This window comes from Theropithecus gelada, chromosome 1 (genome assembly GCF_003255815.1).
Source record: "Theropithecus gelada isolate Dixy chromosome 1, Tgel_1.0, whole genome shotgun sequence".
NCBI classification, from domain to species: Eukaryota; Metazoa; Chordata; class Mammalia; order Primates; family Cercopithecidae; genus Theropithecus; species Theropithecus gelada.
Window position 1 is genome coordinate 79,859,307 of NC_037668.1, and position 21,632 is coordinate 79,880,938.

A 21,632-nucleotide genomic window follows, 5' to 3' on the forward strand; every position below is an offset into this window, starting at 1 on the left:
CCACCAGAGTTTCTGACTCAATAGTTCTAATGTGGGCCTGAGAAGTTGCATTTCTAACAAATTCCAAGGTGATGTTGATGCCATGGGTCTGGGAATCAGTGAACTAGACGACTCATATAGCTTCTCCTATTTCTAACGATCTCTGAATCCTCAATGCCTTTAATAGAGAGCAAATGAACAATGAACTTTTATCCCTACATAGTATTTGACATTATCATGAAGGGAAATATGAACTCTATAATACCTCAGATGCACAGTGTAGAGAAAAGAGCATATACTTTTGAATCAGAAGATCTTCTTGAAATCCCACTTTATAGCAGTGTCGTTGACCTAAGGTAAGTTAACTAATCTCTGAGTCTGAGTTTCTTATTCGGCAAAACAGGAGTGTGTTAAAGTAGTACCTGCTTCATAGTGTTAATTGTGAGATAATATATATGGGAAATAATTTGTAAAAAGAAAAGTACTATATACAGACTGCCCCAATAAGACATATGCATAATGTATTAATGTACATTTAACACGTAGAATAGAAAGATAATAAATAATACATGTTTTGGCTGGGCGTGGTGGCTCATGCCTGTAATCCCAGCACTTTGGGAGACCGACACGGGTGGATCACCTGAGTCAGGAGTTCAAGATCAGCCTGGCCAACATGGTGAAACCCCATCTCTACTAAAAATACAAAAATTAGCCAGGCGTGGTGGCACACGCCTATAATTGCAGCTACTCAGCAGACTGAGGCAGGAGAATCTATTGAACCTGAGAGGCGGAAGTTGCAGTGAGCCAAGATAGTGCCACCGCACTCCAGCGCAGGCTACAGAGTGAGACTTGGTCTCGAAAAAAATAAAATAAAATAATAATAATACATGTTTTGAATACTTTAAATCACAAATTTTCAAAATTTCCAATCCAAATACTAATTCATTTTTGAAAACTATATGATCTACATGTTGCTATATCATCTAAAATATGTACATAATTTATTAGTACTACTGGTAGATACTAATAATAGTAGTAGCTGTGGCAGCCAGCTTCCAAGATGGTCCCCAATGATACTTTCCTCCCAATATCCACACTTTTGTGTAGTTTCCTCCCATGCTGAGTCAGTGACCAATAGAATGCTGTAAGGCTAAGGCTAACTCACGAGGGACATTGCCACTTTCTGTGGCCTTTTACATCTCTCACTCTGGGAAAAGCCAGCTGCTACACAAATAAAGACACTTAAGCAGCTCTGTGAAGACACCCTAAAAGGCCAAATAGGAAAGAAGTAAGGCCTCCTGCCAACAGCTAGCACCAGACATGTGAGTGTGCAGCCTTAAGATCCTCCAGCCCCAGGCTAGGCGCGGTGGCTCACGCCTTTAATCCCAGCACTTTGGGAGGCCGAGGCGGGTGGATCACGAGGTCAGGAGTTCGAGACCAGCCTGGCCAACATGGAAAAACCCCATCTCTACTAAAAATACAAAAATTAGCTGGGCATGGTGGCAGGCGCCTGTTAGTCCCAGCTACTCGGGAGGCTGAGGCAGGAGAATCGCTTGAACCCGGGAGGTGGAGGTTGCAGTGAGCCGAGATCATGTCACTGCACTCCAGCCTGGGCAACAGAGCAAGACTGTGTCTTAAAAAAAACAAAAAAAAAGATCTTCCAGCCCCAGTCTATGTTTCAGATGATTGCAACCCAAGCCAACAGCTGGCTACACCTCATGAGAGGCCCCAAGCCACTCCCAAATGCTTGATCCACAGAAACTATAAGATAATGAATTATTATTGCTGTTTGACACTACAAATTTATTTATTTATTTATCTATCTATCTATCTATCTATTTATTTGAGATGGAGTCTTGCTCCATTGCCCAGGCTGGAGTGCAGTGGCATGATCATGGCTTACCGCAGCCTCGACCTCCTGGGTTCAAGCAATGCTTCCACCTCAGCCTCTCAAGTAACTGGGACTACAGGCGCCCACCACCATGCTCAGCTAATTTGTTTTATTTTTTGTAGAGATGAGGTCTCACAATGTTGCCCAGTCTGGCACTATGAACTTATAAAGTGTTCTGTTATAGGACAGTAGATAACTGATACTGTAGCTAACATTTAGTGTGCATTTACAATGTTCCAGGAACTATGCCAAGGAACTAAGGACCCAACAGCCTTATGATGCAGATGCTATTACAATTTCCAAAGAAGAAAAGGTGCCCCAGAGAAGTTAAGCCATTCAGTCAAGTCCCATGACTAGTAAGTGGCAGAAGCAGAATTTGAACCCAAGTCTCTAACTCCAAGCCCCAGTTTCTTGGTCACTCATTTAGACAAGCCAACATAAAACCTCCTGCATAGTTAAACAGCAGAAGCAACTGAACCCCTGGAGGAGAGCAAACTTGTATAAAGCTAGCAGAGGGTAGCCCAGGGGCCACACCTGAAACAGCATTAATGCCTGATGCTGCAAGCCCCAGAACTTCCAAGCTGGCCCCACCTCCCAGCCCTTATATTGTCAGGCCAGCTGTCTCTCAGGAAAATCATGCCCAGGATTCCCAGGACTCACCCAGATCTGTAGTTTCACCCGCTTCTCGTGACGGTAGACCGTCTTCACCTTGAAGTCGATGCCCACAGTGCTAACAAAGGCCGGGGTGAAGGTGTCATCAGCATAGCGGAAGAGGAAGGAGGTCTTGCCAACACTGCTGTTGCCAATGATAAGCAGTTTAAACATGTAGTCAAAATTCTGGTCAGAGGCGTCTTTGACTCCAGTTTTACCATCCGTCACTGAAGCCATCTGCAAGAGAGACCTAGGGTCACTCAGGAACAGACCTTCAGTGTCACCTTGAGTCACCAACCTTCTAATGGTCACCCCACCATTCACGCACTCACTCCTTACCCCAGCAGCACCGAGGAAATGCACACTACTCAGAATCACTCCATCACTACACCTGCCCCAAATGTTGTCTCAGCACTGGGGTGGAACCCAGCTCCTCCCATTCATTCCTTCAGCAAATATTTACTGAGCACATTGATCTGGGGCAAGCCCTGTGCTGGTCATGGGACTTACAAATATGAGTCAGACATGGTGCCTGACCTCTAGGTGGACAAAGACTAGAATAAAAGGTGGGTCAACACAGAGTAACAAAGCAGTAGATAAGTGATAAGACAGAGGAAGTCCTGGCTGAGGAAGTCCATGAGAAGCATCTTACTGAGCCTGGAGGCCCGGTGATCAAGGAAAGGCTCCTGGAGGAAGCAGCTCCTGAGCTATTTTGGAGAAAGGAAAAAAAAAAAAAAAAAGCCAAGAACAGCAAACACATGCGCATCCAAGGAAAGACTCAGTAAAGAGCTATCACTCTCTTGCTTTAAAAACTTTTATGACTCAGGAGGCTGAAGTGGGAGGATCACTTGAGCCCAGGAGTTCAACGTTGTGGGGAGCCATGATCATGCCACTGAATGCCAGCCTGGGCAGCAGAGCAAGACCTCATCTCTAAAAAATAAAATAAATAAAAAATAGAAACTTTCATGGCTTTCCACAGCTCTAAAGATCAAGTCCAAACTGTTCAACTTGACAAATAACCAACTAACCAAAGAGCCAACTCTCTAAGCTTTATCTTCCTATACCCCTTCTCTTCACCAACCTGTGCTTCCTTTAGATCTAATTACACACTTTATGCCAAATAAGCCACATTATTTCTTGCCTTTGTCCCTTTATACATGTATTCCTTCTGCCTAGAATTCTCTTTTCCTCCTAACAAACTCCTACCCATCCTTGGAGGTCCAGGTCAAGTGCCAGCTTCCCTGTGCATGGCAGAGGCAGGCACTCCTGCCCCTGTGCCCTCAGAACACTGTAACAGCCCTTATATCACTTCAGCACTGTTGGAATGAGCAGCTGGGCTTTAATGGACTTCATTCCTAGATGTCTGGTTTCCAGCACGAATCCTAGCACATAATAAACAGTCAGGAAATGTGTGCTGAATTCATCACAGTCACTTCATCACTCTGGGGCTCACTCTCCTCATCTGGAAAATGGGGAGAACAATTTCCACCCTGCTTTTCTCACAGGGCTATCACAGGACTCAAACAAGATAACAATGGATGAAACCATTATCAACTGGTAAATTCCACACAGGGGTGAACATATGTCCTTATTATTCCAAAGCCTTCAAAGCCTAGGTCCTTTATTTGTTCACTCATTCATTCATTCATTCATTCAGCAAATATTTAATACATGCCAGACCTTTCCTGAGACCCCAGCCTTCTCAGTTCTGTCACCCTCTGCTTTCCTAGAACACCCAAATCTGAACTCCATAATTCAGCACTTGGTCACATGGTCTTATTTAAGTCTTTAATTGCTTCTCCTATGTCTTGGAAGCCTCAGGTACCCTGCTTCTCCACCTGAAATCTCCCCTTGTGCTCAGCACAAGGGTATCCAGATGGCTGGATGAGCGGTCAGAGGAGGGTGGGAGGACAGCATTCAAGTGTGATGGTGTCTGGGTTTTCATTCTTGTTAGGAATTCCTGCTTTTTTCCCCAAGGGAAAATAAAGGGCATGAGGCTGGTGGGTATGGCTCTTTGGGTCTCTCAGGTGAGCTGTAAGGATAAGGAGCTGATTAATGTAGGTTTGAAGCTCTCTTGAAGAAAAGTTAGACAAATATGTAAAATTATTAGCAGCCTTTTAATAAAAGTTCCTTGCATATGTCACCACTGGACTCCTGTGGTCTCTGTTCTTTCTTCTCTTTGCTCCCAGTTCTCAATCCTTATCTGAGACTCTAAGTTCCATCCCTGTATCAATCTGTCCCATGACAAGACTCACTAGGCAAGTGTGGAACATGCCCAGGACACTTGGAGACCGAGGCATAGCACTTACATGGAGGAAGAAAGTGAGGCTGGAAGGGAGGGTGCCATTGGCTGCTTAAACCATCTCACAGCCTTAACTTTTCAGCTTTTCATGGTACTAGGTGCAAAGGCTGTTGCAAGAACTTGCCATGCAAAGGCATTATGCTTTTTTTTTTTTTTTTTGAGACGGAGTCTTGCTCTTTTGCCCAGGCAGGAGTGCAGTGGCGCAAACTTGGCTCACTGCAACCTCTGCCCCCTGGGTTCAAGTGATTCTCCTGCCTCAGCCTCCCAAGTAGCTGGATTACAGGCATCCACCACTATGCCTGGTTAATTTTTGTATTTTTAATAGAGACAAGGTTTTGCCATGTTAACTAGGCTGGTTTGAACTCCTAACCTCAGGTGATCCACCTGCCTTGGCCTCCCAAAGTGCTAGGATTACAGGTGTGAGCCACCACTCCTGGCCACATTATGCTTTTACTACATTAAAACAAGGGACGCAACCACAACAACCTCACGCCATCCTCCACCCTGCTGTTTGCCAGTCATCTTTCTTTGTTCACAAGAGAAAATTCCTACTATGAATGTATTCATTATAAAAAAGTTGAAAATTATATTATATGAAAGTATAAAAAAGAGAATTTAAAATTAACTGACATCTGGCCAGGCACAGTGGCTCAGGCCTGTAATCCCAGCACTTTGGGAGGCCAAGGTGGGTGAATCACGAGGTCAAGACATTGAGACCATCCTGGCTAACACAGTGAAAACCCATCTCTAGAAAAATACAAAAAATTGGCCGGGTGTGGTGGTGGGTGCCTGTAGTCCCAGCTACCTGGGAGGCTGTGGCAGGAAAATGGCATAAACATGGGAGGCAGAGCTTGTAGTGAGCTGATATCCATGCCATTGCACTCCAGCCTGGGCAACAGAGCAAGACACCACCCAAAAAAAAAAAACAAAACAAAAATTAACTGACATCCCAACCACTCAGAAACTATGGCTGTTAACATTTTAGTGTATGTCCTTCAATATTTTTTCATACAAGAGTGCCACCTAAGGCCAGGTGCAGTGGCTCACACCTGCAATCCCAGCACTTTGGGAGGCCCAAGTGGGAGGATGGCTTCAGGTCAGGAGTTCAAGACCAGCCTGGGCAACATAGGGAGATCCCATTTCTACAAAAAGTAAAAAATTAGCCAGGTGTGGAGGCACACATCTATAATCCCAGCTGCTTGGGACACTGAGGCAGGAGTATTATTTGAGCCCAGAAATTTGAAGCTGCAGTAAGCCATGATTGTGTCACTGCACTCCCCCTTGGGCAACAGAGCAAGACTGTCTCTACCAAAAAAAAAAAAAAACCTCCTCTCTCCAGTCCACGCCTCCAAGATGACAAAGAAAAGAAGGAACAACGGTCGTGCCAAAAAAGGCCCGTGACCACGTGCAGCCTATTCACTGCATGAAATGTGCCCAATGTGTGTACAAGGACAAGGCCATTAAGAAATTCGTCATTCAAAACATAGTGGAGGCCACAGCAGTCAGGGACATTTCTGAAGCAAGTGTCTTTGATGCCTATGTGCTTCCTAAGCAGTATGTGAAGCTACATTACTGTGTGAGTTGTGCAATTCACAGCAAAGTAGTCAGGAATCGGCCTCATGAAGCCTGCAAGGACCAAACACCCCCACCCGGATTTAGACCTGCGGGTGCTGCCCCACGGCTCCCACCAAAGCCCATGTAAGGAGCTGAGTCCTTAAAGACTGAAGATGGACTATTCTCTGGAGAAAACTAAAATGGAAATTGTACTTAAAAAACAGGCCATCTATGTTAATATTATATTTTATTTGTTAATTTAAAAGATAATACACACTTATGGAAAATAATTCAAGCATATCCTATTTGCAAGTATTACCTTTTTTACCAGCTGTAGTTTAATTCTTATTTTATTTTATTTTTTGAGACAGGGTCTCACTCTGTCGCCCAGGCTGGAGTGCAATGGCGTTATCTTGGCTTACTAGTCTTGACCTCCTGGGCTCAAGTGATCCTCTTACCTCAGCTTCCCGAGTAGCTGGGACTACAGGCATGTGCCACCATGCCCAGCTAATTTTTGTACTTTTTGTAGAGATGGGGTTTCACCATGTTGTCCAGGCTGGTCTCAAACCGGGATCAAGTGATCTGCCCTCCATGGCCTCCCAAAGTGCTAGCATTACAGGCAAGAGCCACCGCACCCAGCTGCATTATTTTCTTAATTCCTGGCATCAAAAACAAGTAATATGAAACCTAAAGGTTTAAACTGAAAAGTAAGTCTTGCTTCCATCTTTGATTCCTGATCCAGCTCCCCTCCCCCAGAGGCATACATGTTATCAATTTATATATCCTTCAGAGATAGCCTTTGCATATATAAGCAAAGAGGTCTATTTATATTTTATTTATATACAAATAACATACCATGCATTTTAGTCTATACCTTCTGTGCATATTGTAATAGCTGATATCGTATGCACAGAAGGTAGAGACTAGAATATACGGTATGTTATTATTTAGCAAATCACTTAAATTTTAAAAGTACAATCATGAACCGCATAACAACGTTTCAGTCAGTGACAGACCACATGTACAATGGTGGTCCCATAAGATTATAATGGAGCTGAAAAATTCCTATTGCCTAGTGACATAGTAGCCATGGTAACATTGTAGCACAACATATTACTCACGCGTTTGTGTTGACACTGGTGTAAACAAACCTACTACATTGCCAGTTGTATAAAAGTACAGCACATACTATTATGTGCAATACATAATACTTGATATTGATAATAAATGACTATGTTACTGGTTTCTATATTTACTTACTACACTTTTATTGTTATTTTAGAGTGTACTTTTTCTACTTAATTTTTTTTTTTAAGTTAACAGTAAAACAGCCTCAGGCAGGTCCTTCAGAAGGTATTCCAGAAGAAGACATTGCCATAAGAGATGACAGCTCCATGCCTATTATTGCCCCTGAAGACCTTCCAGTGGGACAAGATGTGGAAATGGAAGGCAGTGATATTGATGCTCCTGTACCCTGTGTAGGCCTAAGCTCATGTGTGTATTTGTGTCTTCCTTTTTAACAAAATAATTTCAAACATACATTTTAAAACTAAGGAAGAAAATAAAGAAAAGTCCAGGTTCAGTGGCTCATGCCTGTAATTCCAACACTTTGGGAGGCCAAGGTGGGAGAATCGCTCAAGCCAAGGAGTTTGAGGCTGCAGTGACCCATGATTGCACCACTGCATTCCAATCCAGGTGACACAGTGAGCCTTCATCTCAAAAAAGCCCATACAATGTGTTTGTACTTTAAGCTAAGTGTTATTATAAAAGAGTCTATAGCTGGGCATGGTGGCTCAGGCCTGTAATCCCAGACTTTGGGAGGCTGAGGCAGGCAGATCACTTGAGGTCAGGAGTTCGAGACCAGCCTAGCCAACATGGTGAAACCCCATCTCTACTAAAAATACAAAAATTAGCCGGGCGTGGTGGTGTGCGCCTGTAATCTCAGCTACTCAGGAGGCTGAGGCACAAGAATTGCTTGAACTCGAGAGGTGGAAGTTGCAGTGAGCAGAGATCCACTGTACTCCAGGCTGGGTGACAGAGCAAGACTCAATCTCAAAAAAAAAAATAATAATAATAATAAATAAAAGAGTCTAAAAGGTTTTAAACATTTTTTAAGTTTATAAAGTTTAAAAGTTATGGTAAGCCAAAGTTAATTTATTATTGAAGAAAAATATTTTTAAATAAATTTAGTGTAGCCTAAGTGTACAGTGTTTATAAAGTCTCCTGTAGTGCATGGTAATGTCCTAGGCCTTCACATTCACTCACCACTCACTCACTGACTCCCCCAGAGCAACTGCCGACCCTGCAAGCTCCATTCATGGTAAATGTCCTATACAGGTGTACCATTTTTTATATCATACCATATTATGGCTGGGTGCAGTGGTTCACACCTGTAATCCCAGCACTTTGGGAGGCTGAGGCGGGTGGATCACTTGAGGTCAGGAGATAGAGACCAGCCTGGCCAACATGATGAAACCCCATCTCTACTAAAAATACAAAAAATTAGCCAGGCATGGTGGCAGATGCCTGTAATCCCAGCTATTCGGGAGGCTGAGGTTGCAGTGAGCTGAGATTGCACCACTGCACTCCAGCTTGGGTGACAGAGCCAGACTCAGTCTCAAAAAAAAAAAAAAAAAAAAAAAACTACATTTTTACTGTACCTTTTCTATGTTTAGATGTGTTTAGATACACAAATACTTACCACTGTGTTACAATTGCCTGCTGTATTCAATACAGTAACATGCTGTACAGGTTTGTAGCCTAGGAGCTATAGGCCATCTATTCCATATAGACTATGTGTATAGTAAGCTATACCGTATACCATATAGATTTGTGTAAGTATACTCTATGATGTTCATACAACTATGAAATCACCTAATGACACATTTCTCGGAACATATCCTTGTCATTAGCAATGCATGACTGGACTTAAATAATTCCGAAAGTACTACAAATGTATGAGATTTTGAGACCAGGCACAGTGGCTCAGCCCCATAATCCCAGCACTTTGGGAGGCCAAGGCAGGTGGATCACTTGAGCTCAGGAGTTTGAGATCAGCCTGGCCAACATGGTGAAATCCAGTCTCTACTAAAAATACAAAAATTAGCCAGGCATGGTGGCGCATGCCTGTAATTCCAGCTACTCAGGAGACTGAAGCACAGGAATTGCCTTGAACCCAGGAGGCGGAGGCTGCAATGAGTCAAGATCGCACAACTACACTCCAGTCTGGGCGACAGAGTAAGAAACTGTCTCAAAAAAAAAAAAAGAAAGAAAGTATGGGCTGGGCGCAGTGGCTCACGCCTGTAATCCCAGTACTTTGAGAGGCCAAGGCAGGTGAATCATGAGGTCAGGAGTTCGAGACCAGCGTGGCCAACATGGTGAAACCCCGTCTCTACTAAAAATACAAAAAATTAGCTGGGCATGGTGGCGGCTGCTGTAATCACAGCTACTCTGGAGGCTGAGGCAGGAGAATCACTTGAACCTGGGAGGCAGAGGTTACAGTGAGCCGAGACCATGCCACTGCATTTCAGCCTGGGCAATAGTGGAGATTCTCTTAAAAAAAAAAAAAGTATGAATGAGACTTTGAAAACTCTAAAAAAAAAATAATTTCAGTTGATTGCATTATATTCCATCCTATAGATGTGTCATAAGATCAATTCTTTTTTTATTTTTATTTTTGAGAAGGAGTCTCACTCTGTCACCCTGGCTGGAGTGCAATGGTGCAATCACAGTCTTGGCTCACTGCAACCTCCACCTCCCGGGTTCAAGCGACTCTCCTGCCTCAGCCTCCCAAGTAGCTGGGACTACAGGTGCTCACCATCACACCCAGCTAATTTTTGTATTTTTAGTAGAGACAGGGTTTCACCATGTTGGCCCAGCCAGATCAATTCTTTAATATTGTCACTTTCTTTAGGAAGTTGTTTTTCTACTCTTAATTACTATAAATTAAACTACAGTGAACATTTCTTTACATAAATTTTTGTACATTTTCCTAATTATTTCCTTGAGAGAGATTCCTTGAGGTGGAATTGCTGGTCAAAGAGTCACTTTACTAAAACATAAATTTGATCTTTACCACCATTTCATATCCTTTATCTTATTTTATCCTCTAAATAAACCTGGGAAATAAAGCTGGAAAGACAGGGATGATTATTTCTATTTGATCAAGAAGGAAACTGAAAGTGAGAAATTAAAAAGATTCGCCCAAATCTCACAGCTAACGGCCAAGACTAGACTTAGTACCCTGCGGTGTTATGAAAAAGTTTAAAATCAAGGCTCTACCCCTCAGATGAATTCTTAGGTAAGTCATATTCTCTCTCTAAGTCACAGCACTTTTACCTTAAAATAGAGAAAATGCCACCTACTTCACAGAGCTTGGTACAAATAGAATGAGTAGTACTATACATAAACAATCTGACACAGTTTCTCAGCCCATGGAGGTACTGAACATATATTATTTCACTGACGCCTTTAATTCACTCTGCAGGCAAATCTTGTTCAACTGCCCTCTCCCTGATAGTGGCTCCATTATTTGGGCCTGTTTTACAATTAACTGTTTGCTCCCTCTTCTGGATTCAAGGGGGCTTTATCCATACTTACATCTGATCAACGCTAGACCTATAGGAAATCCTTAGAGGGTGTTATGTCTTTCAAGAAACACATATAGAGCATTTTTCAAGTGCCAGACTATCAGTGTAAATGTCAGATTATTGGTCTTCATTTTTCTGATGTAGCCCAGCTTCACACTCTTAAACTGCTAGAATTAGAAGGGACTTTGGAGTAGCAGCTTTATTGTAACAAAAAGCCTGGCTACTGGGCCCAGCTTTCCCAGTAACTCAATGTGTAAACTTGGCCAACCTACTTAAATTCTATGCCTCAGTGTCCTCATCTGACAATAATACCTACTTTCACAAGGTGCTGTGAATTTTAAATAAGAGAATTGTATGTGCTGAGAAAAATACTTGTAGCCTTGTGTAGAATCAGTGAGAAATTTGTCTGCCTTTATTAGCTATGACTGCCACAGATATGAGACTAGGGAGTGATGCCAAGAGTAAAAAATTGTTTCAGTTCCTGATCTACCTCCATTTATCTTATAGGTAAAAAAAAAAAAAAAAAATGAGGCCCTGTAAAGACAAGTGATTTGTCCAAGCTCACACAGCAAGTCAGTTGGAGGGTCATGAATGGAACTTCTGTTACCTAATGGCTTCCAGGTTTCACAAGATTAAGGAAAATGAAAACCATAACAATTTTAGAGTGAATAAAGAAGCATTCTGGCTGGGCATGGTGGCTCACGCTTGTAATCCCAACACTTTGGGAGGCCAAAGTGGGAAAATCACTTGAGGCCAGGAGTTCAAAACCAGCTTAGGAAACAGTGAGATTCCATTTCTACAATTTTTTTTTTTTTTTTTTTTTTTGGAGACAATCTCGCTCTGTTGCCCAGGCTGGAGTGCAGTGGTGCGATCTAGGCTCACTGCAAGCTCCACCTCCTGGGTTCACACCATTCTCCTGCCTCAGCCTCCTCAGTAGCTGGGACTACAGGCGTCTGCCACCACGCCCAGCTAATTTTTTGTATTTTTAGTAGAGACGGGGTTTCACCGTGTTAGCCACGATGGTCTCAATCTCCTGACCTTGTGATCCGCCCGCCTCGGCCTCCCAAAGTGCTGGGATTACAGGCATGAGCCACCACACCCAGCCAAAAAAATTTTAAATTAGCTGGATGTGGTAGTGTGCACCTGTAGTCCTCAGTACTTGGGAGGCTGAGGCAGGAAAATCACTTGAGTTCAGGGGTTCGAGGTTACAGTGAGCTATGATTGCACCACTGTATCCCAGCCTGGGTGACAGAGTGAGACCCTATCTCTAAAAATAAAAATTAAAAAAAGAAGCATCCCCAACATCCTGAGTGTCTTGCTACCATACTGTACTTGCCATACCACACCGTCAGCATCTGCTTATGCACACGCAGCATGGCTTTCCCAGTAGGTGGTGTGAGAATGGGGAGAGGCAGAGAGCTGAGTTCAGTTGGAAGGCTCATTCAGATGGAAGCCCCCAAGGGGATCTTCTTAGGAGGGGGCGGCCAGGGGCTACTCAGACATTTGGAAGACAGGCAAAAAGCATCCCAGCAGGCAGCCGCCTGAGGCAGATCTAAGCAGACAGGTCACTGCACAGTGGTGCGTGCAGAATTGCATTTGTAAGATAAGCATCAATCAAATCTTTCCTCTATTTTGTGACAGTCACATAAAATGATAGAGCTATCTCCGTGACAAGCAATACAGATGAAGGCCCAGGGACCATCTGGGAAGTCATCCCTGTCCCAGGCTGGGGGAAAGAAATGGCTCCTCAAAGGATGGCTGTGAAAAACAAATAACCCTTTCAATCTGATAGGTGGCAGAAATAAGCACCTAAGGAAGAAGCCAACTTCAGCCAGGAAAGAGCAGGGGAAGAGAAGGAGAGAGCCCTAAAATCCAGCCTGAAGAGATCAGCTCAATAAATGGAGTGAAGGAGTGAATGAAGGAACTTACCTTTTGTTGGAAAGAGCATGAGCCTGAGTCCAGGTCCAAGCGACCTGGCATTTGAAAGATAAGCCCTGGCTCTTTCAGTGGTCCTGTAAACGTAAGCAAATCACACTCCTGGCCTCAGTTTCCTCATCTATAAAAGGAGTTCATAAAATGGCTTCCTGGCAAAACTGTTGCAAGAATTAAAACCTGTGTATGGGAGGGTGCTTTATTAACCCCTTAATTTTTTTGTTTGTTTGTCTCTGTGCTTCATAGTTTCTTCTAGCAAGTCATCCTGAGTAGTGGAAATAGTTTGGAGTTTCAAATCAAACAAACTAGATTCAGCTTCCAGGTCTATCATTTATTACGTATGAGACCTTGGCAAGAAATTTTACAAGATTAAGACAGTTTCTTCATTCATAAAACAAGTGTTGTTGGGAAAAGTATAGGTAATGTGGGTAATACACCTAGAATAGTACAGTAATTTCTTGGTATAGGCAAGGGATTGGCTCCAGGACCTCCACCTATACTGAAATTCACACCTACTCAAGAACCACAGTTGGCCCAGTGGAACCCCCCTAGACTAAAAGTTGGTCCTCTGAATATACAGACTTCGCCTCCCTTCACTACTGTATTTTCTTCTCTTTTTATTCTAAGAGATGGGTGTCAGTCTGTTTCCCAGGATGGAGTACAGTGGCCTGATCATAATTCACTGTAGCTTCAAGTTCCTGGGCTCAAGCGATCTTCCTATCTCAGCCTCCCACGTAGCTGGGATTACAGGTTCGAGCCACTGTGCTTGACCCACCATGGTATTTTTTTTTTTTAAATCAGTGTTTGGTTGAAAAAGAAAATTGGGTATAAGTGGACTTGCACAGTTCAAACCCATGCTGTTCAAAGGTCAACTGTATATGCAATAACAGGGGCTCAATAAATGTAATTCCCTGTCTTCCTACTTGAAGCATTTCAGTGAGAATAATGAGGGAGTTGGGCAAATGTGGACCTCATCCTCCTCCTTTAAGCCACACTCTCCTTTTCTAATTCAATCTGTCTTTAGATCATTCCTCACTGCTAACCCATCACCACCTTTTCATTGTTTTCCCAGGTATCTTAGAGCTACAGAAACAATATCATAACAGCTACCATTTATTGAGCACCTAATAAATGTCAAGCATTCTACAAGATGCTTTCAATGCATTCCATCTTGCACACAACAGATGCTTGATATTCATTTCCTTCCTCCTCCAGATTGGAAAGAGATAGCCATGGGTGTGTCCACTGACAGAACGGAGGCACACCTGCAGAATAACATCGGTGTCCTCTCTCTTTGTACAGTGTTTTACAGTTTACAAAGTTCTTTTCACCTACATTATCCTATTTGATTCTCACAACAATTCTTGGAAATGGATGAAGAAATCGAGGCAGGAGCACCACCACAGCTCAATTATTCATTCAATCAACATTCACTAAGCACCTACTATGTACCAGGCCCTGTCCTATACTTTGGGGAGATGGAGAGAAACTCTAGGAGCTGCAAGCTCAGAGGGGAAACCTATTTAAAGATTTTCTATAGGTTACTGATGCCTCCCTTCATGTCATAATCTTTAAGAAACTGAAGATTTATTTCTTGGACTGGAGATGCTTTTAGATTTTTGCCTTTTCCCATACGGTTTCCTCTGATAGGAACACACTTTCCTCCACTGCTAGCTAAATCCTTCATGACCAGAAAGCCTTCTCCAACCCACCCACCTCCCCAAGAATGCCTCTTCTCTGGCTCCCACAGCACCAGGGCTTTCCACTTCTATATATAGGGACTTTCACAGCTTCCATTGTCTTCCTCTGTTTATAGGCACAGAACAGGTGGGCACCCACTTGTGCGCGCACACACACACACACCCTCTCCTTTTACTGTCTCCCACCCCTTTCCATCTGGATTCCAGGAAGCTGGGGGAAGAGGGCCCATCTTGTTGTGTTTGGTTTTTTTTTTTGTTTTGTTTGTGTGTGTGTGTGGTTTTTTGTTTTTTGGGTTTTTTTGGTTTTTTGAGAGCCCATCTTTCTCCCACCCCCTCCACATCTCTCTTAGCTTCCAAAGGCTGCTGCTCTGCCCTCTCCAAAGTTCCTTCCACGCTGGGACTACAGAACAGAGTTGAATGACTTTTTCTGTCCATGATTCTCTTATTTTCTGTGACCCCTGGTGCCCATATAACAAGGTCCAGTGCCTGGGTCCCCTCTTTGGACTCCTGAGTGGCCAAGACACCGCTAGTGCCTGGGCCCCACTTCAATCCCCATTATCTTTCCACCCTTACACCACAACCCACACCTGGCCTCCTCTCCAGCCTGACCCAGCGCTCCACCACCCTATCTATACCCTCCGGGTTCTCTCACGATTCCTCCATTCGCAGCCGCCAGACCCTACTCTATTCCAGAGCCTCCTCCCCACTCCTGACCAGAATATAGGCCCCTGTGTCCATTTCCAAGGCCACTTCCCTCTGTCTCCACTACCTCCCTGCCCCCTTCCTCTGCAGCTGGGTAGACCCAGCCTGGCCTCTCACCCTTCCATTCTCCCAGGTTTCCCGCCCCCAAGCCCCACCCCTCACCTTCCATCTACAGTTATCCCCACGCTGGTCCGCAGCTGGGCTCCACCTCCGACCCCAGCTATCCCTACCCACATCCCCCATAAATGACCCTTTTTCGACCAGACACTGCCCTGCTGCCCTTCCCCATCCCAGCTATCCATACCCACATTCCCCACCCTCTGACCCTCTCCCGACCAGGGCACCAGGGATGCTCCCCAGCTGCCCAGCGCCCCTTCCCCTCGTCCCCTGAGTCCCCTCCAGCTCCAAACGACCCCCGCCCAGCCAGTCCCCTCCCCTCAGCTCCTCACCTCCACGCCTCCCCCCGCGCCCCCGCTCTAGCACCCCTCAATACTCTCCCTCTGCGCCCCGTTCGCTGCCTCTCGGCTGCCCGGTACCCGCTTTCCGCACAGCCCCTCTCCGCCCTCCTCGCAGTTCCCTCGCCCCCCACGCCCCCGTTTCCCCCCTGCAATCCCTCGCTGCCCTCCAGTTGCCCCCATCTCTCCTCCCAGCCCCAGCGCCGTCTTTCTTGCTCCCCTCCCGCCCTTGGAGCTCCCCCGGCTGCCCCCACGGTCCGGGAGACCCCCTCGGCGCTCCCTCCCTAGGCTAGCCGCACCTCTGCCGCCGCAGAGCCCCCTCCCTCGCTCCTCCCCCGGCTCCCCTCCGCTGCCCCGTGCTCCTTCTCAGCGCCCGCTCTCGGTGCCCAGCGCCGCGCGCCGGGGATCGGTCCCTGATCTTCCGCGGGCGGGCTGCCCGGGCCGCGCCCCTTACCGCGGACTCCGAGTGCGGGACGACGGGTTCGCTCCCGTAAGGTCGGCGGGACAGTAGGACCTGGCGGCGGGAGGGAGCGGAGGGGGCCGGGGCAGGGCTCTGCGGGGCGCTGCGGGCGGGTCGGGTCCAGTCCTGTCTTCACGGAGGCGCCTGAGGGCTGAGGCTCCAGCTCCAGCGCTGCTCTCTCCGGCCGCGTCCAGGCCCCGCCCAGGGGCGGAGTCTGTGTTCGCCCCGCCCCGCCCCTCAACGCCTAGCAGGTGTAAGGAATCCGAGGTTACTTAGGACCTCCAGGTCCCCCATATCTGGGTGACTATCGTGATTTATCTTAATTGTCATGCCTCGTTCCATTGACTGAACTTACTAGGGTAATTAGAGAGCTTTGATGATACTGTAGCTAATGATGGGTAACAGTTTTGCCATTTCCAAACTGCTTTCTGGTCCGTTCTATCGCTCCGTCTTCACAAAAGCCCAGGGAGGGAGGCTGACTACAAGCGGAAACGAAGCCAGAAACCTGGACGCTGTCCTCTACCCTATCTGTGCTTCCTTCACACCCCACATCCCACCGCCTTAACATATCCCTGCCCTGCCTCTGTGTCTCCATTGCCCTTGTTCTGACTCCGGCATCATCACTTGTTGCTTGGACTAATGCAACAGCTTCCTAATTCCTGCCTTCACCCTCCAATTCATCCTATAAAACCAAGAGGTGGTGTCAGCATGGCCATTTCCACCCTTGTACAAAAATTCTTTCTCCTGTGCTCTCCAGTCATACCACCCTCCACCCCTCCTCATCACTGACACCCAATTGCTCCTTATGCATTAAAGATTGCAGCCCCTGGCTCATGGTCATCCTCACTAGCCCCTGTTCTGTGCCATCCTCCTGGTGACTTCAGTAGCTATGAGATTTCCTGGTCCCACTCATTCTGAGTCAGATACCAAAATCATTTTGACACAAGCCTGAGCAACCCTTTAAAAAATGTCACCATGTTACTATCAACCTTGTTTAAGAAAACTCTTGGCCAGGCACAGTGGCTCACGCCTGTAATCCCAGCACTTTGCGAGGCCGAGGTGGGCAGATCACTTGAGGTCAGGAGTTCGAGACCAACCTGGCCAAAATGGTGAAACCCCGACTCTACTAAAAATACAAAAATTAGCCAGGCATGGTGGCCCATGCCTGTAGTCCCAGCTACTCGGGAGGCTGAGGCAGGAGAACCACTTGAACCTGGGAGGCAGAAGTTGCAGTGAGCCAAGATCACTGCACTCCAGCAGTGCACTCCAGCCTGGGAAACAGAGCCAGTCTCTGTCAAAAAACAAACAAATGAAAATCTCTCAATGGTTTCCCATCACCAGGAGGCTGTCAACAGGAGTAGGAAAATGTTCTTGCCTGGCCCAGCCCTAGAAAGTCCCACTTCCACCAGAGGAGGCAGATACAGGAGGCAATTAACGCCCCACCCTCAAATCCTGATGTGGACTTCCAGTCTTCCTGAGGTCACAGGAGCCAGCTGACAGCTTGGTCTAGAATCGTCTTTCCTCACACTTCTCCCCCATCTCAGATCTTAGACGTCTAAGTCAAATACCAAAACCATTTTCCCCCCAAGTTCCATTATGACCCTGTCTACAGTGTACATCTCCAGCCTAGGAACCACCCAAGCTGACAGCTCCTCTACTTGTCTGGCCTCTGTCTCAGACGCTTACTCTTCTGAGCTTCTTGCCAAGCCCTTTCACTCACACTGCCCACCACACTGCCAGCCCTTTTCTCTGTGCCTTCTAGAATCCTGTTCTTTTGTCAACAAACTCTCATATACTCTCTACTTCTTCAGAGTACTCAGATGACTTCTTTGCCTGAGCATCCTCCAGGTACTGCCTCCTTTGCTGCCCTCTGCTAGAAGGCTTCTCATTTTTCCACTCCCCATATACTATAAAACCAGGATGTGGGGTCGGCTTGGCCATTTCCACCCTTGTACAAAAATTCTTTCTCCTGTACTCTCCAGCCATACCCACCTCAACCCCTCCTCATCACTGACACCCAATTGCTCCTTATGCATTAAAGATTGCAGCCCCTGGCTCATGGTCATCCTCACTAGCTCCTGTCCTGCCATCCTCCTGGTGACTTCAGTAGCTATGGGAGTTCCTTGTCCCTCAGTCCTTGGCCTCCACATCACCTTGGCCACCAGCTCCCATGGTCACTCTTGAGCTCTTAATCACCCGCTGCTGGTACCTCTGTAATAGCAAAATCAAACATGCTACACTGAACTGCTCCCTCACTCCCTTTCTCCCACAAGGCCCTACTTTCCTCATTTCGAAATAGATAAGTTGATAATGATTATTCTGTCTTCCCAGAAATAATGAGATAGCATATACAGCCATCCTTTTAAAGTTGTGAGACAATATGAGAACAGATGGTATTGCTTTTATGTAGTCTCAGTTCTTCTGGTTGCTTTCTCCTTCTCCCTCCCCTGAAAGGTGGTGTAGTAAATTAGAAAGGGCACACACAGGCTTGGGGCCAGGCAGACCTGGTCTTCAGTCCTTGCTTACTGTGTGATCTTATGCCAATTACCTCATTTCTCTCGCACGCACACCCATTCCTCATTTGTAGAAACAGCAATAATAAGATCTGCTTCTCAGAGTTGTTGGGAAGATCAAATGAGAACACGAGCTACTGCAGAGGACTTGATAGAGTGCTAGGCACACAGTAAGCATTCGATAAATAGGAGACACTGTGCTTCATATAACAGAAAAAGAAGTGCTATTTTTAAACCACAATACTCTTCCAGGAATAACAGATCCCAATGCACAGAAGGTCCTTTTGTCCTGCTTGGGGCCTCAATTGATGAGTGTGAATATGTAACTTTGGGAGAAGAATTTGCTGTCTATGTTTAAAAGGGGGGTAGGAGTAGGTGGGGCGTGATGGCCCATGCCTGCAATCCCAGGACTTTGAGATCACCTGAGGCCAGTTCGAGACCAGCCTGGCCAACATGGTAAAACTCTCTCTCCACTAAAAATACAAAAATTAGCCGGGTGTGATGGTGGGTGCCTATACTCCCAGCTACTTGGGAGTCTGAGGCAGGAGAATCACTTGAACCTGGGAGGCAGAGGTTTCAGTGAGCCTAGATTGTGCTACTGCACTCCAGCCCGGGCGACAGTGCAAGACTCCATCACAAAAAAATTAGGGGTAGCGGGAGGCGGAGGTTGCAGTGAGCTGAGATTGCACCATTACACTCCAGCCCTGGCAATAAGAGTGAAACTCCATCTCAAAAAAAAAAAAAAAAAAAAAAAAAAGGTTGGGTGTGGGAGGGTTGGGGGGAGGAGAATTTGGAATTCACTTGACAAAATGGGAGGGCAAGTTAATAGAGAGAGATTGGAGGGGAAAAGGAAAAAGATGAGTAAGAAAATCAATGTAAGGATAGGTGCTACATAGGTAAAAAGTCAGAAGAAACTCTCCCATGGTATATTGGCAAGAGTGTTTCAGCAGTGGAATGCCTAAAATGGGATGAGTTGTTTGTTACACATAGGACGTGACCATCCTATGTGACTCTCAAGGCTTCAGGAAGGGCTATTACACCCAGGAATGCTTTTTGAGAGAGGGGAATTGTGAGAGTGCATGAGTAGAGAGTTGAGCAATGTGCTTTGTTAGGTCTCAATTGAAAAAGGAGACTGGAAGCAGAGGTAACTGTGAGACCACAAGCCCTTGTGGAACTTGCAAAAACTTGTGTAGGACTTCGCACCTACATGAGTCGGGAAATATGAATATTGAGGTTCAAGCCCATTGCATTTGGATCTTAAAGAGGCAGAAAAGCTGCCAGAGTGGCTCACACCTGTAATCCCAGCACTTTGGGAGGCCAAGGTGGGCAGATCACCTGAGGTGAGGAGTTTGAGACCAGCCTGGCCAACATTGCGAAACACCGTCTCTACTAAAAATACAAAAAAATTATCCGGCGTGGTGGTAGGTGCCTGTAAATCCCAGATACTTGGGAGGCTGAGGCAGGAGAATCACTTGAACCCACGAGGCAGAGGTTGCAGTAAACCAAGATGGCACCACTGCACTCTAGCCTGGGTAACAGAGTCAGATTTGGTCTCAAAAAAAAATAATGAGGCAGAGAGGCCACATCTGACATTTGAGTTGTATCATTTATGCCCCCATAAGCTACCTTCTTATTGACCAAGGTAACCACCTGAGGGAAGAACAACACAAATCAAATTATACTGGACTGTCTTCACTTCCAGATCCAAATGCCCAAGTAAGAATGGCAAGGAAAACAAAATTCTTTTTTTGAGATGGAATTTTGCTCTTGTTGCCCAGGCTGGAATGCAATGGTGCAATCTCGGCTCACTGCAACCTCTGCGTCCTAGATTCAAATGATTCTGTTGCCTCAACCTCCTGAGTAGCTGGGATTACAGGCACGCATCATCACACCCAGCTAATTTTGTACTTTTAGTAGAGACAGGGTTTCTCCATGTTGGTCAGGCTGGTCCCAAACTCCTGACCTCAGGTGATCTGCCCGCCTCGGCCTCCCAAAGTGCTGGGATTACAGGTGTGAGCCACTGCACCCGGCCCCTGAATGAAGACAAAATTCTGCCTTTTGTCTTGGCTCAGATTAGTTAACAATTATATTCATTGAATCCTTAAATTACACTAAGATTATTTGTATCTTTTATCTTATTTAACCCTCAATATAATTATGCAAGTTATAGATTATCATCCCTTTTTCATAGACAAGGCAAGACAATTAAGAAAGTTTAAGTGACTTGCCCAAGGTCATACAACCGGTAAGTGGCAGAGCCAGATAGCAGGTCTGTCTGACTCCAAGGCCAGGGCATTTTCTACTAGATCTAGAATTATATTTTGATTGCCCAGCGAACACCATGTGATTAAGAGTCCTGCAAGGGCAAGGCGGCACCTGCCTGTAGTCCCAGCTACTCGGGAGGCTGAGGCGGGTGGATGATTTCAGCTATTCTGGGCTATAGTGCATTATGCAGATCAGGTGTTCTCACTAAGTTCAGCATCAATATGGTGAATTCCCGGTAGCGTGGGACCAGGTTGCCCGAGGAGGGGTGAACCAGCCAAGGTCAGAAACAGCAGGTCAGAACTTCTGTGCTGGTCATGGAGATCTGCAGTAGTGGGATCATGCCTGTGAATAACCACTGTACTCCAGCCGGGGCAACACAGACAGACCCTGTCTCTATATTTAAAAAATAAATAGGTCGGGCGCGGTGGCTCACGCCTGTAATCCCAGCACTTTGGGAGGCCAAGGCTGGCGGATCACAAGGTCAGGAGATCGAGACCATCCTGGCTAACACAGTGAAACCCCATCTCTACTAAAAATACAAAAAACTAGCTGGGCTTGGTGGCGGGCGCCTGTAGTCTCAGCTACTTGGGAGGCTGAGGCAGGAGAATGGCGTGAACCCGGGAGCGGAGCTTGCAGTGA

General features: G+C 45.9%; 1 protein-coding gene and 1 pseudogene across 1 annotated transcript in view; one reads left to right on the top strand and one right to left on the bottom strand.

Annotated features, from left to right (window-relative positions):
- The window catches only part of RAB3B (RAB3B, member RAS oncogene family), an 84,518-nt gene extending 68,087 nt beyond the window's left edge, over positions 1-16,431 (bottom strand). The window contains exons 1-2 of the mRNA XM_025363227.1: positions 16,210-16,431; positions 2,531-2,758 (exon numbers count right to left, since the gene is read on the bottom strand). Coding sequence (XP_025219012.1) covers positions 2,531-2,758 — 228 coding nt within the window. The 5' untranslated portion in view covers positions 16,210-16,431. The remainder of the gene's footprint in view (positions 1-2,530; positions 2,759-16,209) is intronic.
- LOC112609996 lies at positions 6,177-6,598 on the top strand (annotated as a pseudogene).
- Positions 16,432-21,632: the final 5,201 nt, after the last annotated feature.